A 26,912-nucleotide genomic window follows, 5' to 3' on the forward strand; every position below is an offset into this window, starting at 1 on the left:
TTTATAATGAATCCTCATCCCAATTCCCAAGATGGTTAGTAAGAATAGTACTAAAGACTTAACCATCAGACAGTAGCATTCATCTCCAATGCTAGTAAAGTGAAAGTGAAGTTGCTCAGTCATGTCCAACTCTTTGTGACCCCGTGGACTATAGCCTACCAGGCTCCTCTCTCCATGGGATTCTCTAGGCAAGAATACTGGAGTGGGTTGCCATTTCCTTCTCCAGGGGATCTTCCCAACTCAGGGATTGAACCCGAGTCTCCCGCATTGCAGGCAGATGCTTTAACCTCTGAGCCACCAGGGAACCCCATGCTAGTAAAGTCATGCTTAAAACTTTGCATGCTAGACTTCAGCATTATGTGAACCAGAAACTTCCAGATGTCCAAGCTGGCTTTAGAAAAGGAAGAGAAACCAGAAATCAAATTGCCAACATCTACTGGATCATAGAGAAAGAAAGGGAATTGCAGAAAAACATCTACCTCTGTTTCATCAAGTACCCTAAAGCCTTTGACTGTGTGGATCATGACAAACTGTGGAAAGCTCTTAGAGAGTTGGGAATAGCAGACCATCTTACCTGATCTTACCTGTCTCCTGAGAAACCTGTATGCATGTCAAGAAGCAACAGTTAGAACCCTGTATGGAACAACTGATTGGTTCAAGATTGAGAAAGGAATAAGACAGGGTTGTCTGCTGTCACCCCGTTTGTTTAACCTATATGCTGAGTGCATCATGAGAAATGCCAGGCTGGATGAGTTACAAGCTGGAATCAAGATAAGCGGGAGAAGCATAAACAACCTCAGATATGTGGATGATACCATTCTAATGGCAGAAAGCAAAGAGAAACTAAAGAGCCTCTTGATGAGTATGAAAGAGCCAGCTTAAAACTAAATATTAAAAAATCTAAGATCATGGCATCCAGCCCCATTACTGCATGGCAAATAGAAGGGGAAAAGGCGGAAGTAGTGACAGATTTCCTCTTCTTGGGCTCTAAAATCACTGTGGATGGTGACTGCAGCCATGAAATCAGAAGATGATTGCTTCTTGGCAGGAAAGCTATGACAAATCTCAACAGTGTGTTGTTGGTAAGTAGAGACGTCACTCTGCCAACAAAGGTCCATATAGTCAAGGCAATAGGGACCAGTAGTCATGTACAGTTGTGAAAGCTGGACTCTAAAGAAGGCAGAATGCCAAAGAATCGATGCCTTCGAACTGCGGTGCTGGAGAAGACTCCTGAAAGTAATTTGGACAGCAAGGACATCAGACCAGTCAATCTTAAGGGAAATCAAGTCTGAATACTTGTTGGAAAGACTGATGCTAAAGCTGAAACTCCAGTGTTTTGGTCATCTGATGCAAACAGCTGACTCATTGGAAGAGTCCCTGATGCTGGGGAAGATTGAGGGCAGAAGGAGAAAAGGCCATCAGAGGATGAGGTGACTGGTTGGCGTCATTGATGCAATGGACATGAACTTGGGCAAACTTTGAGAGATGGTGAGGGGCAGGGAGGCTTTATGTGCTGTAGTCCATGGGGTCGCAAAGACTCGGACATGACTGGGCAACTGAGCAACAAGAACAGCATTCTATAACGTAGAGCTGATGACTTTAGGCCTGTTTCCTGATGCTAAGAGTGATCCGCCGCCAAGTGTCCTGTTAACTACTTACGCTCTACTGTAGTTTCTTGGGGGTTGTGGGAGAAGGAAAATCACACATACGGGGTTAAAATTGGAAAATATTAAGAGTAATAATTATTCCTATATACTTTGTATTTCCAGAATTTCCTGTCATGAACACATAATGTTTTTAAACCATTAAATAATGTTAAAATTACCATGGATCAAAATATTGGGAAAACAAAAATAAGTCTTTAGTATGATCCCACTTATAATTTTTTTTAAGTCACTGCACATCTCAAAATACCAGTCTGAGGACCACTGCCTTAAATATTTAGGTTGAGGCTCTGCAGGAGGGAAGCAGAGTCCTCTATAATACAGCGTCCTCTGAGGGAGAGGAATGGAAGGGCATTTGGATTCTCTGAACACTCACCACCTACTCTGAGTATTAAGCATGATGAGCCTCACTTATGTGAGAGGCAGGGGAAAATGAGAGGTGTCTAAGGTTTTATTCTGTGGACTTTTATCCTGGCTTATATCCTTAGCAACTTGCCTAAATCTTAGAGTCTGCAACTGACGCAGTTAGGATTTGGATTATCTGAGTAGATGCTTTGGCTATACTTTGGCCACCTGATGCAAAGAACTGACTCATTTGAAAAGACCTGATGCTGGGAAAGATAGAAGACGGGAGGAAAAGGGGATGACAGAAGATGAGATGGTTGGATGGCATCAGTGACGTGATGGGCGTGAGTTTGAGTAAGCTCCGGGAGTTGGTGATGGACAGGGAAGCCTGGTGTTCTGCAGTCCATGGGGTTGCAAAGAGTCGGTCACGACTGAGCGACTGAACTGAGGAGAAGCTCTCATTTGCAAACAAATGTTTGTCAAGTGAATATGACCTGCATTAACTAGCTTTCAAGTTGTGGTGCTGGAGAAGACACTTGAGAGCCCGCTGGACTGCAAGGAGATCCAATTAGTCAATATTAAAGGAAATCAACCTTGAATATTCATCGGAAGGACTGATGCTGAACCTGAAGCTCCAATACTTTCGCCACCTGATGCAAAGAGCTGACTAGTTGGAAAAGACCCTGACACTTGGAAAGATTGAGGGCAGGAGGAGAAGGGCATGGCAGCGGATGAGATGGTTAGATAGCCATCACTGACTCAATGGACATGAGTCTGAGCAAATTTCAGGAGACAGTGAAGGACAGGAAAGCCTGGTAACTGCAGTTCATAGGGTCAAAAAGAGTTGGACACAACTTAGAGACTAAATAACAATGACTAGTAGATGAGAAAGATGAGATTAATGAATGATTTGAATTGTGGAGTGAAAAATCACTGGTTATGGCCCTTGGGCCTTCAGTTTGTGTTTTCAGTTTTTGGTTGATAACCCAGTGTCCTAAAATTCAATGAGGCAGTCTACTGAGGAATTAATTCAAAGAAATTCTACCTAGAAACATTTCAAAGAAAATATACTAATATAAATCTTCATTTATAATCCTGTTACTTTTTTTTCTTTTTTCCCAACTACCTTCCTTCTTCTCCCCTTTATTTTTTTAATATCATATTTTGTAGTACAGTAAGTATAAGGCAGTACAATATAATGAGTAAATGAATAAGAGAGTAGATTTGTTGGTAGACACTGTGCCAGGTATCTTTTACGTGCTAAGCCGCTTCAACCATGTCCAACTCTTTGCAACCATATGGACTGTCGTCCGCCAGGTCCCTCTGTCCCTGGGATTCTCCAGTCAAGAGTACTGGAGTGGGTTGTCATGCCCCCCTCCAGGAGCTCTTCCTAACCCAGGACTGAACCCGTGTCTCTTACATCTCCTGCATTGACATGCGGGTTCTTTACCACTAGCACCACCAGGGAAGCCCCATCTATTGCCTCACCCAAAATCCATCTTCACTGTCCTATTTGTGAGACTAGAATATTTTCTCCTTGCCATCTGGCAAAATTTTAAACATCCTTGATAGAAGACAATCTAGGGAACTAGTGGATAAAGGGGTTCTTCCTGGGGGATTTTAGCTTTAAAGAGGTTAGCTAACTTGCTTCAGATCACTCATCTCATCAATGGCAGGTCAGGTCCATACCCCAGTGATGGTCAGCTCCAGAGTCACAGCTCAGTCACAGCTGCTACCTCTGATGAAGACAAGTGACTGCTTGATGATCTGGGAGCAACAGAGACTTATGGAAATATTGTGTGGGCTTCTGCCATAGACCAGACCTAGACACATACACCTGCGATCTGCAGAGGTTTACTACATATATGGCTTGGGGAAGAAGGAGTAAGGAAGAGGTCTTATTCTTTTGAGTTCTGAGAACCCTATTATTACACCTAAATGTAATGTGGCAATATTGACTTAGCAGTATATTAAAAGTCAGATACTCCATAAATAACAAGTTAGCAATATCAGCAACAAAAATTAAATTCCTGTTTTGTCTTAGGGTGACATATGTAATAAAACAAAAAGAAGAGTGCATATTTTACAAGCCATATGCTTTCTAAAATGAAACATGCTTACTTGTAATCAATTTTGATATTATGAAGGAAGGCACAATTATCCGAAATTGTTATCTTTGTTTATATTATACAAGCTCCAAGGCTTCATCTTATTGCATGTGTGCTAAGTTGCTTCAGTTGTGTCTGACTCCTTGTGATGCTGTGGACTGTAGCCCCCAGGCTTCTCTGCCCACGGGTTTCTCCAGGCAAGAATATTGGAGTGGGTTGCCATTTGTGTTACTTGATGGCAAATGGTGGCATTAGCAAGACTCTGAACTAGACACCTTCAACGTGTGCTTGATTCTGTAGCTCTCATGACATCCCATTATCACGGCAAGTTCAACATTGCACAGACTTCATGAGTTTCTGCTTAGTGTTTAATCAGAATAATCCAGGAAGAGAAAGTGGCAGTTCTGCATCCACCACGGCTTAGACTTGAGCATAGGCATCTTATTTTGCCCAAAATGGAAACATGGCCTCGATGGAAAACAAGATGCTTTATTAAAACTAATAAGCATAAAGGTATTTTGCTTAAACATCTTGGTTAAGCTAAAAGAGTTAGAAAGGTATCAATCTTAGGGAAGAGAGAAACCTTAGGTGCAATTTGGCCCTTCACACTAAAAAGGCTGCTATTATTGCTAGATTTCCCTACTTTACTTTCTTACTTTATGGTTTCGAAGACAAAAAACTCTGATCTTTTTTGCCTCCCCATTTTATGTGTGAAGTAAAACTTCAGGGTTGTATTTAATTTCACTGTGATTTCTTATAATGTAATTAATGCTGCATCCTTAGCCTCCTTCTCAACTCCAAGAGACCTCTACTGCCTAGGAAGTCCCTGGCTCAACTTCTTGAAGCACAACCTGGGTGAAAAAGTAAAGCAGGGTTGACTCTTTAGCACTGCTTTGTAGTACTGGCTTTCTTTCTTCTGTTGACAGATGAGAAAGAGCTTAAAATTATACAGGTGAGATATACCTAATGTCTATTCACATATCGGAGCACATATAAATGTGGGTTTGATCCCTTGGTCAAGAAGATCCCCTGGAGGAGGGCACGGCAACCCACTCTAGTATTCTTGCCTGGAGAATCCCATGGACAGAGGAGCCTGGTGGGCTATGGTCCATAGGGTTGTAAAGAGTCAGACATGACTGAGCAACTCAGCCCACAGCTTGCAGGTGAGGTATACCTAATATCTGTTCGCATATCTGAGCACATATAAAGATGTCTGCTTTTTTTTGAGTTAGAAGGGAATAATTTTGAACTTTTCCTTTTAAAAAGAGCAGAAAACTCTCTAATGTGTTTATAATTAAAAGATGCAATAGCTTATTATTTCCTGACTCTCTTTGTTTTTAATGACTGTTGAAGTAGTACTGGGTTACATACACTAACACACTCATGTAGTATCTATAGACATGGTGCTATGAATTTGTATATGTTTCTTATATCACTTAATCTTAACAATAATCCTCAGAGGTCAGTACTATCACCAGGAGATAAATGTGATTTGTCTAATATTTTAAAGCGTGCTATGATGGTTGAAAGATTAGAGCTCATAGATTGACACATACACTATTGGTACAATGTTAAAATAGATAACTAGTGAGAGCCTGTATCACACAGGGATCTCTACTTAGTGCTGTGTGTGACCTAAATGGGAAGGATATCCAAACCAAGATGGAATATACGCATACATATAACGGGATATGTGTATACATACAGCTGATTCACTTTGCTCTATGGTAGAAACTAACACATTGTAAAGCAACCATACTCCAATAAAAATTAAAAAAGAAAATGAATTATAACTCAGGTCTGCTTGTATCAATCAGGGTCCAATTAGAAAATAAAACTACACGGCGATTTGAGCAGGAAATGTTTAACGTAAAGAATTATTAACTCTGATGGAGATTAGGGACACTGAGATAGACTGTGGGCGTGTGCTAAGTTGCTTCAGTCGTGTCCAGGTCTTTGTGACTCCATGGGCTGTAGCCCACCAGGCTCCTCTGTCCATGGGATTCTCCAGGCAAGAATCCTGGAATGAGTTGCCGTGCCCTCCTCCAGGAGATCTTCCCGACCCAGGGATCAAACCCACGTCTCTTATGTCTCCTGCATTGGCAGGCAGATTCTTTACTACTAGTGCCACCTGGGAAGCCCAAGATGGGCTATTAAGGGCAAAAGGAACCTTAAAGAATTGAGAAAACATAGAGAACAGACTTATGGACATGGGGACGGGGCGGGGGGCGGGGCGGGGAGAAGAGGGTGAGATGTAGAGAGAATAACATGGAAACATATACATCACCATATGTGAAATAAAATAGTTAACCGATGGGAATTGCTGTATGACTCAGGGAACTCAAACCGGGGCTCTGTAACAACCTAGCGGGGTGGCTGGGATGGGAGATGGGGAAGAAGTTCAAGAGGGAGTGGAGATAGGTATACCTATGGCTGAGTCATGTTGATGTTTGACAGAAAACAACACAATATTGTGGAGCAATTATCCTGCAGTTAAAAATAAATAAATTTAATTATAAAGTATTGAGAAGAGGAGTCACACTGTCAGTCTGAGGATAGAGCACTTAAGGAAAGAACAAATTTTAAACAGTGCCCCTTACCGTATTTCTCCCTGTAACTTGGATCCAGCTTTTCTTGGAGAGGACACAGCTGTGACCCAGTAAATAGAGACACTCACGAATGTAGCATGCTAGTGTAGTTCCCAGGGAAGATACTTACTGGGGTTCTGGGGAAGCTGTTTTCAGGCAAGTGTCTTGGTGTGGAAACCATTCAAGGGAAGGTGGTGCCACAAGGAACGTGCCCACAAGCTCCCGGTGTGTGTGTCTCAGGAGCCCTGTGAGGTACCAGCTAGCATGGCCCAGAAAACCCTGCACTGTGGGTCACTATTTACTGTAGGAGAAAATCCCCCAGAACCAGGAAGAACACCTTTATTCACTAGTTCCCTAGATTGCCTTCTATCAAGGATGTTTAAAATTTTGCCAGATGGCAAGGGGAAAATATTCTAGTCTCACAAATAGGAGAGTGAAGATGGATTTTGGGTGAGGCAATAGATGGGGCTTCCCTGGTGGTGCTAGCGGTAAAGAACCTGCATGTCAATGCAGGAGATGTAAGAGACACGGGTTCAGTCCTGGGTTAGGAAGAGCTCCTGGAGGGGGGCATGACAACCCACTCCGGTACTCTTGACTGGAGAATCCCAGGGACAGAGGGACCTGGCGGACTACAGTCCATATGGTTGCAAAGAGTTGGACATGGTTGAAGTGGCTTAGCATGCAAAAAATAGCTGGCACAGTGTCTACCAACAAATCTACTCTCATTCATTTACTCATTATATTGTACTGCCTTATACTTACTGTACTACAAAATATGATATTAAAAAAATAAAGAGAAAAAGGAAGGAAGGTAGTTGGGAAAAAAAGAAAAAAATGCAACAGGATTATAAATGAAGATTTATATTAGTATCTTTTCTTTGAAATGTTTCTAGGTAGAATTTCTTTGAATTAATTGCTCAGTAGACTGCCTCATTGAATTTTAGGACATTGGGTTATCAACCAAAAACTGAAAACACAAACTGAAGGCCCAAGGGCCATAACCAGTGATTTTTCACTCCACAATTCAAATTATTCATTAATCACAGCTTTCTCATCTACTAGTCGTTGTTATTTAGTCTCTAAGTTGTGTCCAACTCTTTTTGACCCTATGAACTGCAGTTACCAGGCTTTCCTGTCCTTCACTGTCTCCTGAAATTTGCTCAGACTCATGTCCATTGAGTCAGTGATGGCTATCTAACCATCTCATCTGCTGCCATGCCCTTCTCCTCCTGCCCTCAATCTTTCCAAGTGTCAGGGTCTTTTCCAACTAGTCAGCTCTTTGCATCAGGTGGTGAAAGTATTGGAGCTTCAGGTTCAGCATCAGTCCTTCCGATGAATATTCAGGGTTGATTTCCTTTAGTATTGACTGGTTGGATCTCCTTGCAGTCCAGGGGGCTCTCAAGCATCTTCTCCAGCACCACAACTTGAAAGCTAGTTAATGCAGGTCATATTCACTTGACAAACATTTGTTTGCAAATGAGAGCTTCTCCTCAGTTCAGTCGCTCAGTCGTGACCGACTCTTTGCAACCCCATGGACTGCAGAACACCAGGCTTCCCTGTCCATCACCAACTCCCGGAGCTTACTCAAACTCATGTCCATCACATCGCTGATGCCATCCAACCATCTCATCTTCTGTCGTCCCCTTTTCCTCCTGTCTTCTATCTTTCCCAGCATCAGGTCTTTTCAAATGAGTCAGTTCTTTGCATCAGGTGGCCAAAGTATGGCCAAAGCATCTACTCAGATAATCCAAATCCTAATTGCATCAGTTGCAGACTCTAAGATTTAGGCAAGTTATTTAATTTCTTTGGGCCTCAAATTCCTCATGTAAAATGAAGATAGTAACAGTATTGGCCTTGCAGGTGTGCTGTGAAAATTAAATGTGTTAATATTCAAAAGCACTTGGGGCTGTTTCTTACATATAGTAAGTGTTATATAAATACTTGTATAGGTGATGTTACATTTTCTTAAAGACCATAGCCTAAGAATATTGATTCAGTTCAGTTCAGTTCAGTCGCTCAGTCGTGTCCGACTCTTTGCGACCCCATGAATCGCAGCACGCCAGGCCTCCCTGTCCAACACCAACTCCCGGAGTTCACTGAGACTCACGTCCATCGAGTCAATGATGCCATCCAGCCATCTCATCCTCTGTCGTCCCCTTCTCTTCCTGCCCCCAATCTCTCCCAGCATCAGAGTCTTTTCCAATGAGTCAACTCTTCGCATGAGGTGGCCAAAGTACTGGAGTTTCAGCTTTAGCCTCATTCCTTCCAAAGAAATCCCAGGGCTGATCTCCTTCAGAATGGACTGGTTGGATCTCCTTGCTGTCCAAGGGACTCTCAAGAGTCTTCTCCAACACCACAGTTCAAAAGCATCAATTCTTTGGTGCTCAGCCTTCTTCACAGTCCAACTGTCACATCCATACATGGCCACAGGAAAAACCATAGCCTTGACTAGATGGACCTTTGTTGGCAAAGTAATGTCTCTGCTTTTGAATATGCTGTCTAGGTTGGTCATAACTTTCCTTCCAAGGAGTAAGCGTCTTTTAATTTCATGGCTGCAGTCACCATCTGCAGTGATTTTGTAGCCCAAAAAAATAAAGTCTGATACTGTTTCCACTGTTTCTCCATCTGTTTCCCATTGATTCAGTAGTTGTAGTTTATGGAGGAGAAGGAAATAGCAACCCACTCCAGTGTTCTTGCCTGGAGAATCCCAGGGACCGGGGAGTCTGGTGAGCTGCCGTCTATGGGGTCACACAGACTTGGACACGACTGAAGTGACTTAGCAGCAGCAGTTTATGGAACTCTATATTTACTCAATATTTTTCTCAGATTATTGTTTAATGGCAATTAAAATATGATTATGTTATAGTATATATTATATGAATGCTATTAGTTGGTTATCTTCCTTTTTTTCAAAGCTATTAACAGCACTGCTTTAGACTGATAGTGTTAGAGAATTCTACTTGTAAGCCTTTACTCCTTAATTTTTGCTAGGAATTATCTGAAAGACCAGATTTTTGGTAAAGTATTTTGGCTAAAGAGAACTATGTTGTCTAACTATGTTCAATAACCATTAGCATTCAAATGTTTCAATAGTTTTTAATTTTCATCCGTTAAAAGAAAGGGATATGAAATTTTGCAAAAGGTCTAAAATTAAAAAAGAATGTTGTTTTTTATTCTTTTTACAGAAGACCGTGAAAAATACTCTGATATCATCAAGAAGCACAGTGCAATTGAAATGTTATTTACACTCTACCCTCCTCAAGGTGCCCATGTGTCTACTAATTTGAGGCTTAGGTCAACTTGGCTGAGACCCATAGTAAATGGGGAAGAAGGATATAAGTATATAGGTAAGATTCTGAACCTTATTATTTCTTTTTATAAATAAGGAAGAGACTTGTACTTTATATAACTCTTATTCATCACTTAGATGATACGGGATGATACATTGGCCTTATAGAATATTCCCTTTTGTTTCTAAATATTATACTTGCAGTTTAAAAAGTGGCTGTTTTCTATTTTGGTGACTCCATTAGAATAGTGGAAATACTGTGTTAATCCATTCACTGGATGATGGTTATTTGTTTGTTTGTTTGTTTGTTTTTAATGTGCTTCTACAAGGAATTCTGTTACACACATTCATGTACAGGGCTGTGTATAGACATATGTTTGCATTTCTCTTGTCTAAACTTATTTCTAAAGTGGTTATGCCATTTCATATTTCCTATCAGTAGAAATAAGAGAGTGGCTTTTGTTCCGTAGATGTATCACTACTCACTATAATCGGTATTTTAATTTTAGCCATTCTAAGTGATATGAATTGGTACTCCACTGTGGTTTTAGTTTGTAGTTCTCTAATAGACAGTGATTCAATGTCATGGCCAAGGAGCTTGCATGACTCAATGAAACTATGAGCGATGCCATGCAGGGCCACCTAAGATGGACAGGTCACAGTGGAGAGTTCTGACCAAACATGGTCCATTGGAGGAGGGAATGACAGATCACTCCAGTATTCTTGCCACCAGAGTCCCGTGAACAGTATGATAAGGCAAAAAGATATGACACTCATCATTTAGGAAGATGAGCACCCCAGGCTGGAGTCCAATATACTACTGGGGAGGAGCAGAGGGCAATTGCTAATAGCTCCAGAAACAATGAAAGGGCTGGGCCAAAGCAGAAACAGCGCTCATTTGCGGATGTGTCTGGTGAAAGTAAAGTCTGATGCTGTAAAGAGCAATATTGCCTAGGAACCTGGAACATTCATTGGTCCATGAATCAAGGTAAATTGGCCAAGTCAAGCAGGAGATGGCAAGAGTGAGCACTGACATCTTAGGAAACAGTGAACTAAAATGGAAGGGAATGGGTTTAAAACTCAATATTCAAAACAACTTCATGGCAAATAGGCAAAAAGTGGAAGCAGTGACAGATTTTATTTTCTTGGGCTCCAAAATCACTGCAGACAGTGACTGCAGCCATGAAATTAAAAGACACTTGCTTCTTGGAAGGAAAGCTGTGAAAAACCTAGATAGTGTATTAAAAAGCAGAGACATCACTTTGCCATCAAAGACCCATATAGTCAAAGCTATGGTTTTCTAATAGTCATGTATGAACGTGAGAGTTTGACTATAAAGAATGCTGAGCACCAAAGAATTGTGCCTTCAAATTGTGGTGCTAAAGAAAACCCTTGAGATTCCCTTGGACAGCAAGATCAAATCAGTCAATCATAAAGTAAGTCAACCCTGAATATTCACTGGAAGGACTGATGCCAAGCTCCAATACTTTGGCCACATGGTGTGAAGAGCTGACTCATTGGAAAAGACCCTGATGCTGGGAAAGATTGAAGGCAGGAGGAGAAGGGGATGACAGAAGATGAGATGGTTGGGTGGCATCACCGACTCAATGGACATGAGTTTGAGTAAGCTCCAGGAGATGGTGATGGACAGGGAGGCCTGGCGTGCTGCAGTCCATGGGGTCACAAAGAGTCAGGTACGACTTAGCGACTGAACAACAGCAACAAGTAGACAACGATATACAGTGTATTTTCATGTATTTGTCATTTTTGTATCTTCCTTGGTGTGGTGCTTGTTAAAACTTTTTGCCATATTTATATTTTTTGCTATTGTTCTTAATTGTTGCAAGACGTTTCAATATTCTGAATATAAACTCTTTAACATACATATGCTTTGTAATATTTTCTCTCAGTCTGTGACTTGTTGTTTTTCTTTCTCTTTCTCTTTCTTCTGAACAGCAGAGGATTTTAATTGTGATAAAGTCAAGTTTATCACAATTATGGCTGATGCTTTTACTGTCGTATTCAAGAAATATTAGTTAGACCTTTGGTCAAAAGATTTTCTTCTAGAAACTTTATAGTTTTAAAATTTTATATTTCAATGTATGGTTTTTTGAATTATATTTTATACATGACTCAAGGTATCTAACATATTGATATTCAAATGTGCTAGCACTGCTTGTAGAAAAGACTATCCTTCTGTGAATTAACTTTGTATTTTGGGAAACCAAATAAACCAAAGAAAATATATAGATGCAAATAAGCATGTTAAAAGATAACCAGAATCATTAATCAATAGGAAAATACGTATAAAAGCCAAAATGTCATAGTACCACTCATTTATTAAAATGCCTAAAATAAAATTTAAAACTCTGATAATTCCAAATCTAACAAGAATGTGGAATAACTGGCACATTCATACATTGCTAGTGGAAATGCTAAATTGTACAATGAGTTTCTAAAGATTTTGATACTTTCTTACAAATTAATATGCTCTAACCATAAAACCTAGCTGTCCTAAACAAAGGTAATTATGCAAGAGGAATGAAAGTATTTGTTCACATGAAAACCTATAATGAATATATGTAGCTGATTAGTCATAATTGCCAAGAGCTGGAAGAACACAAATGTTCTTCAGCTAGTGAATGAATAATCAAAATTTGTTAACATTTATACAATGAAGTACTATCAAGCAATAAAAAGGAATGAGCTATTGATTCAATAACATGGATTAATTTTAAATGCATCATGTTAAGTGAAAGAAGCCAGACTCAAAGGCTATGTGTGTGCATGTGGCTAAGTCGCTTGAGTTGGGTCTGACTCTTCGTGACACTATAGACCATGGCTTGCCAGGTTCCTCTGTTCATGGTATTCTCTAGGCAAGAACACTAGAGTGGGTTGCCATGGCCTCCTCCTGGGGATCTTGTCAACCCAGGGATCCAGCCCATGTCTCTTAGGTCTCCTGCATTGGCAGGCGGGTTCTTTACCTCTAGGCTCACCTGGGAAGCCCGTTGATGCTTACATTTAATAAGCAACATGACTGAATCTCAAATGAGTTATGCTGAAAAAAGTCAGACAAAAAAGAGTACAAGAGTATGATTCTGTTTATATAAAAGTCTAGAAGTTGCAAATAAACTAGGCCCATGACAGAATCAGATCTGTGGTTACCTGGAATGGGTGTGGGAAATGAAGTGAGACCTGATGGATTACAATAGAGAATGGAAATGTTTATTTAAGTTGACTGTGGTTATGGGGGATGGTCCCATGGGTGTAAACATATGTCAAAATTTGTCAAATTATACACTTTCAGTATGTGTAGTTTTTCATTTACATGTCAATGAAGCTATAAAAATAAAGTTGAAAGCATAAATTTAAAGAACCAAAATAGTGAAATTGGTATTTTGGGAATTATTAAAACCAGTATGTTAGAGATAGCTACAGAGAGTCACAAATTAAATGCGGTCTCCTTTGGCTTGTGCATATAAAGGTGTATTTAAGTGCTCAGTTCTAAAAGATAGCCTGGAGAAAGAAGAGGAAACAAAAGAAAGAAAATTACGAAAAAGAAAGTTGAGGCTTTAGGTTCTATGAGATGAACTAAGATCCTGATTGCAATTTATTTTCTCTTTGCAATTTCCCTCTTGAAAATTAGCCTATCATTCTAAAAAATTTGCATCATTGTTCAGAGCTAGCCTATCATTCTAAAAGATTTGTGTTCATTGTTTAGAGTCCATTGGTGAACATTTGGTCCAAATAAACAGAAAGGAGATATGCAAGTGGCCTTATAAGTTGAAGACTCCATCTTCTGAAGTTTTGTGCTGTCTTTGCCCTTTTTAGTAAGTGGCCAGAGCCTTGTATCTTTTAAAATTACAGTTGTTATTAAATTGATTGACAGTAGAGTTTACAGCATTTGCCTTGAAAAAGATTAGTCTATTACAGAAGGGCCTTCTAAACTCAGTAACTCCTTGACTATAAACATTTTAGGGAAGATAACTCTGGGAATTTATTACATTTTTCAACATTAATACTCCACAATGTAGCACTCCTGTTTATCGTTTTCACTCTGTAGATTTAGAGATGTATCATCAGCAAGAACTGAGGAGCAGTTAATAGAGTTACCGAATGCTCTATAAATGGCATGGGCTGCTAACAAATTATGTAATATAAAGATCACACATACTCTAAAAATATTTGGTATTTACATATTTTACATCCCAGAATTCCTAGCACAGTAGCTTGAATGTAACTGGAATGCTGTATAAGTCATGATTTCAAATTGCTTAATATGCACAAATTATTTCTTCTGAATCATAATTTTATAGTCTTACAACATCAATGAATAAAAAAAAGTCTAAAATTTTTTTCAGGAGCATATGTCTTCTTGTCAAACTTGTTTTCAGAAAGCTTATTTTGGAAGGCTAGCCTTTTAACATGCTTTTGATTGTATTTCCTTATGAGTTGTCTGTCCTTGAGCTCACTTGACCTTCTGGCCTGTTACAGATACACTGAACTTGTTCCTCTCCTTCATTAAGTTTCTGTGACTTTGGTGAATGTCCAACTTGGAAGCTGTAGGTTACATTAAGGAGCTTGTGGAATTTTAATGGGAATACCTTAAAAGGGGTAGTTCAGCCATTGTCTTTTAAGGAAATAATTTAGGGAATACAAATGAATGATTAAGCTACTTTCTCAAGCCAATGGTCCATTCTTAACTGAAATCATATTGTTATATTAATGTAAGATTTCTAATTAGTTCAGATTCCAAGTAATGAGCAAAGACCTCTACTTCTACTCCTATTTCACACAGCATTTTGAGCCCTTCGTGTTGTAAATTTTACTTACCTTGATAACATATAGATATTTAAGTTTTATAAGTACTATTGGAAATGGACTTCCTGGCTGAATTGCTAATGTTATCCTATTATGAGAACAAGGTATCTTTTTATGTCCTTCAGTTTTTTTCACAGCCTTCAGGCAAGATCTAATGTGCATTAGCCAAATGAGAATCTTTCCTATCTTTTAAAGACTGTGGCAATTACTCAGTTGTCCTTGACAGTCAAGTCTGGTTTTTGATGATCTTCTCAGAATTGTCTACATTGCAACGTAAGACTTTCTTTTCTTACATCCCTTATTGCAGTTGTAACTATTTCACTCTCCACAAAATAGATGCTATGCCTGCATGTTAAGACTTTTTCTTTGTTCTAAAAAATATTCTTTTTAAAATATTGTTCCTCAGAAGCTCTCCTTCTGATCCGTAATGTCCTTTGGCACTTCTCTCTAAACATTTCCCACATTTTCTCATTTGTTTTAAATGATGGAACTCAGACTAAGATTTAATAATCCAATAAATCTGATTTATTGTGAATATAATCCTAGCTACTATGTATTCTGCTTATATCTTTTCACTGTTTTAGACTTTTAAAATACATATCTCAGCATTTACTTGGATTTCTAATAGTCATTTTTAATCTCCTTTTTATGGCATATTTTCTTGTAACTATTAGACATATGTAATTTATTTTGCCTTCTTAAATTTTGTACCCTGACTTGTCCTGATTTCACTTAACTTATTTAGAATATGGACATTTATTGCTCTTTCAAAACTCAGTTGAGTGTTGTGCAGTAGCCAGTGAGGAATTGCAGTTTATGTGCATAGAGTAGCACGGAGGTGAAACCTCCAGTACCATTATACTTCTGCAAGGTTGATTGCAGCTCCAGTGATAGCTCGACTGTAACTTCATGAGAAACCCTGGCCTGATCCACCCAGAAAGCCCACTCCAGATTCCTGACTCACTGTGTGAGTCTGTTGCTTTAAGCTTCTAGTTTGGGGGAAATTTGTTACAGAGCATACAAGTCAGTGATTTAGTAGTTTTTAACAGTGGAAGCAAAATGACATAGGATTGAGTGTGGCTCCTCAGGAAAGACTGGGTTGCTGATTGGCCTTCAGAGAACGTATTACTAGAGTGAAACTTTTGTTCTTTGCTTAACTATCAAAAGTAGAACCTCTCACTGATTGGTTTCAGAAGTGTGTTTACTGAGGTGAGTTTCCACTGGCTGATAAAACAGGTTTAATATTGGTTCTGGGGGTTGCTTGTCATCATGGCTGCATGCTTAGTCACTCAGTCCTATACACTCCATTGCAACCCTTTGGACTGTAGCCCACCAGATTTCTCTGTTCATGGGATCTTTCAGCAAGAATACTAAAGTGGGTTGTCATTTCCTCCTCCAGGGTCTCTTCCCTACCCAGGGATTGAACCCGCATCTCCTGTGTCTCCTGCACTGCAGGCAGATTCTTTACCTACTGAGCCATCAGCATGGCTATAGAACTGTAACTTCTTCGTTAAAAAGGTATAAAAAGTTCTAGTATTAACTTGGTACATAGATGTAGAACTGTTGAAAGTAAAAATGTTAGTTGCTCAATCATGTCCAACTCTTTGCAACCCCATGGACTGTAGCCCACCAGGCTCCTCTTTCCATAGAATTCTCTAGGCAAGAATACTGCAGTGGTTAGCCATTCCCTTCTCCGTGGGCATCTTCCCAACCCAGGGATTGAACCTGGGTCTCCTGCATTGCAGGCAGATTCTTTACCATCTGAGCTACCAGGGAAGCAATATTGTGGGGAAAAGTTATTCTCAGCATAGGCGCAGAAAGAAACAAAGGTACATGGCAGTTGACTTACTGGAAGCAAGTAAGCATAATTATGAACCTAGGATGTATCTTGTCACCCTGCTTATTTAACTTATATGCAGAGTACATCATGCAAAATGCCAGGCTGGATGATGCACAAGCTGGAATCAAGATTGCAGGGAGAAATATCAATAACCTCAGATATGCAGATGACACCACCCTTATGGTAGAAAGTGAAGAGGAACTAAAGAGCCTCTGGATGAAAGTGAAAGAGGAGAGTAGAAAAGCAGGCTTAAAACTCAACATTTAAAAAACTAAGATCATGGTATCTGGTCGCATCACTTCATGATAAATAGATGGGGAAACAGTGGAAACAGTGTCAGACTTTATTTTTTTGGTCTCCAAAATCACTGAAGATGGTGACTGCAGTCATGAAATTAAAAGACACTTGCTCCAAGGAAGAAGTTCAGTTCAGTTGCTCATTTGTGTCTGACTCTTTTGCAACCCCATGGACTGCAGCATGCCAAGCTTCCCTGTCCATCACCAATTCTCGGAGCAATTCTTGGAGCTTGTCCATCAAGTCAGTGATGCCATTCAACCATCTCATCCTCTGTTATCCCCTTCTCATCCTGCCTTCAATCTTTCCCAGCATCAGGGTCTTTCCCAATGAGTCAGCTCTTCACGTCAGGTGACCAAAGTATTGGAGCTTCAGCTTCAGCTTCAGCATCAGTCCCTCCAGTGAATATTCAGGACTGATTTCCTTTAGGATTGACTGGTTTGATCTTGCAGTTCAATGGACTCTCAAGTCTTCTCCAATACCACAGTTCAAAAGCATCAATTCTTTGGTGCTCAGCTTCCTTTATGGTCCAACATTCACATCCATACAAGACTACTGGAAAAACCCTAGCTTTGACTATACAGACCTTTGATGGTAAAGTAATGTTTGTTTTTGCTGACTGTATAGAACTTCTCCATCTTCAGCTGCAAAGAATATAATCAATCTGGTTTCGATATTGACCATTTGGCAATGTCCATGTGTAGAGTCATCTCTTGTATTGTTGGAAGAGGGTGTTTGCTGTAATCAGTGCATTTTCTTGGCAAAACTCTGTTAGCTTTTGCCCTGCTTCATTATGGACTCTAAGGCAAGGCCCAACTTACCTGTTACTCTAGGAATCTCTTGACTGCCTACTTATGCATTCCAGTCCCACAGGATGAAATGGACATATTATTTTGGTGTTAGTTATAGAAGGTCTTGTAGGTCTTCATAGAACTGTTCAACTTCAGCTTCTTTGGCATTAGTGGTTGGGGCATAGACTTGGATTACTACGATTTTGAATGTTTTGCCTTGGAAATGAACAGAGATCATTCTGTTATTTTTTAGATTGCCCCCAAGTAATGCATTTTGGACTCTTTTGTTGACTATGAGGGCCACTCCATTTCTTCTAAGGGATTCTTTCCCACACTAGTGGATATAATGATCATCTGAATTAAATTTGCTAATTCCTGTCCATTTTAGTTCACTGATTCCTAATATGTCGATGTTCACTGTTGCCATTTCGTATTTGATCATTTCCTTGGAATAAAATCTAGATAACATATCGACAAATCTAGATCACATATTAAAGAGCAGAGACATTACTTTGCCAACAAAGATCCATATATTCAAAGTTGTGGTTTTTTTCCAGTAGTCATGTATGGATGTGAGAGTTGGACCATAAAGAAAGCTGACTGCCAAAGAATTGATGCTTTTGAACTCTGGTGTTGGAGAAGACTCTTAAAAGACAATGACTCTATCTGACAGTATTAGAGATGATTTTATAAAGATGGTGATATATTAGTTTATTCTTATAGAATAGGTTACAGTTACTAAATACAGAATAGAAGAAAGTGTAAGGCAACAGGGAGAGCATGAAGGAGTCCGGATGTTGGAACTAACTTTAAGTTCTTTTTTACTGAATTCTTCTGCACAACTTAGTATAAGACTATTTTTTCCCTACTGGGATATAATTGGCAAATAATATTATATTAGTCTCAGGAGTATAATATAATGATTTGATATTTTATTATATATATTGTGAAAAGATTGACACAATTAATCTAGTTATTGTGATAACACAGTTACAAATTTTTTTTCTTGTGACAAGAACTTTTAAGATCTACCCTCTTAATAAGTGTCAAATGTATATTATGGTATTATTAAGAATAATCTCCAAACTCTACATTACATCCCCGTGATTTATTTTATAACTAGAAATTTGTACCTTTGATTACCTTCTCCCATTTACCCACCTCCCTACCTCTGGCAAACACCAATCTATTCTCTTTATCTATGAATTCAGTGTTTTCTGTGATTGTTTGATTCCATATATAAGTGTAATCCTATGATATTTGTCATTTTCTGTCTGATTTATGTCACTCCCTCTCAGTATTATGACCTCATGGTACAACCATATTGTTGCAAATGGCAAAATTCCCTTTGCTTTATAGCTGAATAATATTGGCTCAGATGGCAAAGAATCCGCCTGCAAAGCAGGAGACCTGGATTCAATTCCTGGGTTGGAAAGATACCCTGAAGAAGGGAATGGTTAATCACTCCAATGTTCTTGCCTAGAGAATTCCATGGACAGAGGAGCCTGGTGAGCTACAGTCCGTGGGGTCACAAAGAATCGGATATGATGGAGCACACGCACAATATTCTCTTGTATGAAATTTTTTATCCCTATATCCATTGATGGGCATATGGGTATTTCCATGTCTTAGCTATTGCAGATAGTACTGCAGGGAATATGGGGGTACCCATATTTTTGAGTTAGTATTTTTTTCCCTCAGATAAATACCAAGCTGTGGAATTTCTAGACTTTGATTCTATTTTTAACTTTTTCAGGAACCTTCATATCTTTTTCTCTGGTAGTGCTATTAGCTGTTGAGAGCATATTCCTTATTTCCACACTAAAATTCTTTATCACATAGTAAGCATTTATGCATAACTGTTTGTTCTATAAATGTATGTGCAAAGTATTACTATAGCAGTTGACTCATTTTTTCATCTTTTACTTATCAACATACCTTTGTTTTGGGATCTTCCCTGGTGGCTCAGACGGTAAAGCATCTGCCTACAGTGCGGGAGACCTGGGTTCAATCCCTGGGATGGGAAGATCCCCTGGAAAAGGAGATGGCAAACCACTCCAGAACTCTTGCCTAGAAAACCCCGTGGACAGAGGAGCCTGGTAGGCTACAGTCCATGAGGTCGCAAAGAGTCCGGCACGACTGAGCGACTTCACTTTCACTTTCATACCTTTTGTTTACTCTCTCTGGATTCATTCAGAGAGTACCATGATATGCATGTAATGTGGTATGGCACTGTTGTTTAATATTTAACATTTTTCATTTAATAAAATATAATTTAACCAGAATGGAGGCAGAAATCCAAGATAATAAGAGCCTCTGCAGTCCCTCCACAAATCTTCATTGAGTACCTTGTGTTCAATACTCTGTGATAAATTTGAGGATGTTTCAAAAGTAAATAGACTATCTTCCTCTTGTGTGTTTATGATTTATGCTGGGGAAATGATCCATATACATAAGTAACTACAATAGAAGATATGAAGTGGTGAGTGGTGTAAAACAAGCACGTGCTGAGTTCTCAGTTGCTCTGCTAAGCAGTCTTGAGAGGAGGACATAGAAGGGGCTTTTCAAGTGAGAGGAGCCTGAGCTCTTCTGAGTGTCTGAAGTGCAGACAGACACTTCTGACATCTTTTGAGAACTGTGAGGATGCCTCTAAAGTTATGACATGCTCACATTCACAATACATATAGCCAGTCCTTCTAAAATAACGATAATTAAAAACAGTACACTCATTGAATTCAGAGAAAGACAGATATCATGTGATATCATTTATACATGGAATCTAAAAAAAAAAAAAAGATACAAATGAACTTACTTACAAAACCAGAATAGACTCACAGACATAGAAAACACACTTATAGTTACCAAAGGGGATGAGGGGAGGGGGTAAATTAGGAGGTAGGAGTTAACATATACACACTATTATATATAAAATAGATAAATAACAAAGACCTACTGCATAGCACAGGGAACTATGTTCAATATTTTGTAATAACCTATAACGGAAAAGAATCTGAAAAAGAGTATATATGTATGTATAACTGACAAATAAAACATTACCCTTGTTTACTAAGAAGTATGCACTGCTTCATTATATAGTGATCAACTTCAATGTACTAGACAATTATATTTTTATGTATAATCTGAACATAAAGATTTTTAGAAAATCTAAAGTTATAAAATAGGAAAATATTACTAAGAGTTCAGTTTCTTTAATATAGCAATTTTAATTACCTTGGCATATTTTTTTTACAGCAATTTATAAAATTACTTGTAACTAGAATATTTTTGCCATCCCAGGTGGCGCAAGTGGTAAAGAATCCCCCTGCTGATGCAGAAGATGCCAGCCATGTAGTTTTGATCCCTGGGTTGGGAAGATCCCCTGGAGAAGGAAATGGCAACCCACTCCAGTATTCTTGCCTGGAAAATTCCTTGGACAGAGGAGCCTTGTGGGCTATAGTCTATGGATTCTCAAAGAGTCAAACAGGCTGAGCTTGCACCCACCACCACCACTTGTAAGGATAATGTTTAAGCCCTGGAAGTAACACTGTGTGTCCTGTTGCCCAATTCCCTTTCCATTGTTATCCGGAGTCATTTAGGAGGTATTAAGAATGTATCATTTGAATTGAGGATCTGAGGGTGCAGAGGCTAAACAGCCTGCTCAAGGTCATGACCTTAACTGTTACTGTGACAATGATGATGATTCAAGTTCAGAGTCGCATCGGGCGCATCCCCCCCCACCCCCACCACCACACACACATGCTTCCCAAACCACCCTGGCTTCTTATCAAAAGTAATTTTTCTGGATAAGTAGCATCTTATGGAAAAACCCCAAGAAATGTTTTAGCCAATCCAATAGGTACCATTGTATCTGCCTTTGTACTAGTCTTATTTTCTTCTTTGTTTTCCTCAAGTTTTACAACTGGCTATTACTTTTATCCTTCTAATATTTTCTGAATCAAAAACCAAAAGGAATATACTCACTCCCCCTTTTGTTCTATCTTGCGAGTGGAGGTGAGGAGAGGCCTGGAGTCAAGGCAGTCTGGTCCTGCAGAAACTCATATTGCCTGTGGATAGGTTGGATTCCAACCTCTTTGGGGAGCTCTGACTGTGCATTTTTGGCCCCTTTGTATGTCGCTCTGCATGACTATTTTAAGCTCAATTGCTTTCCTTTTCCAACTACACATATTGAAGTGTAGGGAATAGTATTTCATCATGAAACTTCACATAAAACAAAAACTGATCCTTTTTAGGTGTAGATTTTGTTTAAGCTGAAAATCATTTCATATCCCTAGGAGACAATGATGACTTTTCTCCCCAAGACTGCAATATAATGAGGTAAAAATGTTTTCACAATACTTTGGAATTTTTATAATTGTCCTCTGTATTGTTTGACTGTCAGTTAAATTAGAACGTGTGATAATTGTAGGGAGCTGATAAGACTTTCTATTAAAGGTATGTCATTATGTTAATCCTGGTTCAAATATAGTTTGCTCAAATTTTATTTTGATTATATAATATTAGAATAAATTAACCTGTTAAATAAGATTACTCTAGAGGGCATAGCACATATTAAATGTCTTTAAAGTTAACCTCAATTTAAACAAGTATATAAATCATGTGCCACTAAATCTACAGTTGCGTTTCCTCTTCAAAGCCTTCATAATGTTGAGAATAGATATTTCTATACAAATGCAGATTTTTTAAAACTTAAAATCAACCAATGAACAAGATTATTTAGCTTTTAATTCTTTGTATATTGTGGGAAAATAGTGAATGATACTGGAGAAGGCAATGGCACCCCACTCCAGTGTTCTTGCCTGGAGAATCCCAGGGACGGGGGAGCCTGGTGGGCTGCCGTCTATGGGGTCGCACAGAGTCAGACACGGCTGAAGCGACTAAGCAGCAGCAGCAGCAGCAGTGAATGATAAAGTTTTAAAAATTTAGACCTTCCCAGATTTTATTTGGTATGCAAACATCTACATTGACAGCTACTTGTTAACTTTATTTTGAAAACTAATTCCTGTGTCATGTTGCAAATAATATAGGTCTTCCAATGATTTGAACTGTAATTCCTTTATCTGTGAATGGGAAGGAATCGGTGATTATGACCACCAGACATAGCTTTCTAAACTTTCACATCCCGATTACATACTGTCCATTTTATGATGATATGGCCTGCTTTTTTTCAGAGTAAGTTGAACTATTTCAACTCACCTTATTTAAAAGAAACACTCAAAACTTCATCTATTTATATGTTCATGCATTGAGTAAATATTCTGAAGTTCATGCTGTGGTACTACATACCAGGAACCTGTCACAAAGTAGAGACATAAAAGGATCATGGAGCAAGATGAACATCGAGTCGAATTATTTCTAGTCAGTATAGTTGACTCCTGAGAGTCAACAGTAGATTCTCAGGACCTTTCAGCTAAAATATTGATTATGGTTTGGCACCATCAAACAAACATTTGTGCTTTTCATAATTATGTATATTAACCTCCACCTGATTGTTGAGTGTGCTCTTATTTGACATTTTAAGAATAAAATTTAAAGGCGGAAGAGGGAAGTGTATAGAAGGGATGAGAAGGAGATGAATTTTATAATAGATATTGCTCCTAGTTATTTTCATTTTTTTCCTGTGCGTGTGTGTTAGCCTCTTAGTCATGTCTGACTCTTTGTGACTCCATGGACTGTAACCGGCCAGGCTCCTCTGTCTATGGAATTCTCCGGGCAAGAGTACTGGATTGAGTTGCCATTTCCTTCTCCAGGGGATCTTCCTGACCTAGGGACTGAACCCAGGTCTCCTGCATTGCAGGCAGATTCCTTACCATCTGAGCTATAGGGAAATCCCTCATTTTTTCCCCTAGTTATTTCCCAAAACATCACTACACCGCTATACACTGTGATAGGTATGGGCAGAAGTCAAGAGAACTATTTCTGTCTTTTTAAAGAAGTGCTTACATAATGTACAACCTATGTATCCAAGTAGTAAAACAGTTTTTTCACACTGTAGAACACAGCAAGTGTGCTCTTTAATATATGTTCACTGTTTAAGAAGAATCTCGTATTGTGATTTGGATTTCTGGCTTTAAGTTTGAGGTTAATCAGAATTCTTTAAAGTCAAAACAAGTCAACATCTGTTTAATGAACTAGAACTGTCTCCAGATACTGTATTATTTGGAAATAAATAAAAATAATAATAATTACACTTCACATATATTGAATGCTTTCTATATGCAAAGGATTAAACAAAATGATTTATTTAAATAATCTTATTTAATCCTCTTAGAAACCCAGTAGGCCATACACCATAAGAACACTAAATCACAAAGAAGCAAATTCAGGATGGGGAACACATGTATACCTGTGGCAGATTCATTTTGATATTTGGCAAAACTAATACAATTATGTAAAGTTTAAAAATAAAATAAAATTAAAAAAAAAATAAAATGCATAGCTAGAAAGTGGTAGAGTTGTGACATGAAACCACAGTGTTCTGATTTTTCAGCCCTTGGTTCCAAAATATTTCAAGAAAATGTAGGATCTCCAACACATAACCCATAAAAGTCGTAAATCAAAACAAAAGCTTCAAACAATAGTTCAAAAGAAAGGCCAACACATACACACAATTGTTTGGATGGTAACTAATATTGTAAGTAGATATAATTTTTTATCGGTAATTTTATGTAAGAGTCAATAAATTCTTTTGGGGAAAGGGAGTGCAAAATTAGTTCTTATGGACTTACACCAATGATCAATGTTGCGTTTTATTGCTTTTTTCCTAAAAAGGATGCCAGTAGTAGTAGTAGCGTTAGTCGCTCAGTGGTGTCTGATTCTTTGCGACCCCATGGACTGTAGCCCACCAGACTCCTCTGTCCATGGGATTATAAAGACACGACTACTGGAATGGGTTTCATTCTCTTCTCTAAGGGATCTTTCCAACCCAGGGATCCAACCTGGGTCTCCTGCCTTGCAGGCAGATTCTTTACTGTCCAACCTACCAGGGAAGCCATTTGTTTATTACTGAAAACTGCTTACATTTAGAAAAGATGAAGAAGAAAATTTGCCCATTTACTCAACAGATATTTACCGAGTGATGGCGATCACCTATAAAATAGGCCCCAAGAGATAACTACCATTAACTTGCTGCTGTATTTTCTAATGTTCAGCTTTTTACAATACATAATTGTGATTACAGGGAATATAAAAGTTACACATACATACATGAACTTCTAAATCAATTTTTCTGATTATAAAAATAATATATGCTCATTATGGAAAGTTTAGAAAAAGAAAGTAAAGTAACTTTTTTTTAAGTCCTTGGAATATTCATCTCCTCAAAATAATCTCTGTCACAATTTATATGTATCTCATGAATTGCACAATGAATTATAAGACATTTCACTTACTGTATAGGTTAATACTATTAAACACATCTACATGTATTGATTTTTATCACAGTGAACTCAAGAATATTCATATGTCTGAATGAAAAATGATAATGAAGAGAATGATGGAAAAATACAGTTAGCTTGGGAAAGTTTAGTCATCTTTCTTGATTGAGTAATTGGGTGATCTGGGCCATTCTACATTAGTCTAAAAGACACGGAAGAGCATCGATCACAATTCTCCATAAAGAAAACGGGCAATCTCTTTCTCTATGCTTCTCTGCTAACGTTAAATGGAAAAAATTAGCACTATTCCCATCGCAGTATCCAACTGTGTAAGTCGTTTAGCCAATAAAGAAGTTCTAGAAGATAATAGAGCCCATCATTGCTTTTGCTAGGCTCAATATATGTAGGTAATGACCCTCACTCATCCCGCAACCCCAAGTCACTGTTCATATACTCCCACAATCTTCAAGTTTGTGTTTCTGCACATTTAAGGTGCCTTCACTGAGAAACAAAGTGACAAAGGGAACAGGAAATTCTTGTCTAGCATTTGGCATCTGAACATATATATACACCCAGTACCTTGGAAGAGCCTAGCCTAAAGGACGAATCACCGTAGAGGGGACAGCAAAGTGTGTCTGTCTCCTGTAGAGCAGAGAGGGGATGACTCGGTTGTAGAACTTTAAATATTAGATTATGGATTTTGAATCTAGCAGGTTTGGGGTACGAAACAATGATACACCCATGGAAAGTATCCACTGTAATGTATAGTGAATTACGTTCCCTATTAGTCACACTAGAAAACTGCTAAATTAGATTCCAGGGGACTTAATGACAGAAGGAGGCAACACTCAGAAATATCTTCAGCTAAGATCAATTCCAGTGTAACCAAAGTGCCCCAGAACAACTGGCTGCAAAGTGCTGAGCTCCACTGGAATGTAATTGCGTTGCAGTTCTGATCGGACATGAGGTAATAAAAACCCACGTGCAAGGAGAGAAGCACTGAAATGCAAGTTTTAGAGAGAATTCTAAAAGATCTTAGCAGACATCAACCTGGCCATAAAAAACCCCATCTAAGTAATGGGTTAAAGGTCGTGGCACAAGAAACACGATTCCTGAGACAGGGAAAACAGCAAAAGCGGAGCACCATGAAGGACAGAATGAAATCAGGCTCTCCTGTGTTCTGACAACACGAATTCAACAGGACCCCTGAGTTTAGGCTCCAAGCTGAATAAGGAAAAACCATAATTCATGACATTTCCATCCTTAAATTTGGTCTTAATTACTCCTTCTGTTAAAGTCCATCTAAAAGATTTTGAAAATTATTTAAATCCTCACCCACCTGTGAAAGTCTATTCCCTCCATAAAGCTAGAAAGCATATGAAATCTCTGGTCAAAATCTTCTCCCTCAAAAGTGTATAACAGCTCTTCATGTATCCTACATCTTTCAATGTATACAGATACAGCCAGAATAGCCCAGTGAGCCTCACCACCCGGCTTCCTCAACTATCAGCATTTTTGCAACATTCAGAACATTTCTTGCTCTCTTTACTTTCTTCACTCTTGTTCAATTCACATTATTTCTGGTCTGGACCAGTTAAAGTCTCTTAATAATCTTCTCCTTGCTCACCTTCCAGTCTATTTTCACACAAAGTCAAAAAGTAACTCAGATCTCACCACTCTCATGCCTAACATCTCTTATGCCTTCTCATTAAATTTTAAAGACCCCAAATACTCATCATGACCTGGAGAGCTTTCTGATCTCAGTTGAGGTGTCCCTA

The 26,912-nt window shown here is 38.8% G+C and overlaps 1 protein-coding gene across 3 annotated transcripts in view; it reads left to right on the forward strand.

Annotated features, from left to right (window-relative positions):
* Positions 1 to 26,912, forward strand: part of IQCM (IQ motif containing M) — a 486,441-nt gene that overhangs the window by 400,948 nt on the left and 58,581 nt on the right. For all 3 annotated transcript variants that reach the window (XM_061384028.1, XM_061384030.1, XM_061384029.1), the window contains one exon: positions 9,891 to 10,052. In XM_061384028.1, coding sequence (XP_061240012.1) covers positions 9,891 to 10,052 — 162 coding nt within the window. The remainder of the gene's footprint in view (positions 1 to 9,890; positions 10,053 to 26,912) is intronic.

This window comes from Bos javanicus, chromosome 17, assembly GCF_032452875.1.
Source record: "Bos javanicus breed banteng chromosome 17, ARS-OSU_banteng_1.0, whole genome shotgun sequence".
Classification (NCBI taxonomy): domain Eukaryota; kingdom Metazoa; phylum Chordata; class Mammalia; order Artiodactyla; family Bovidae; genus Bos; species Bos javanicus.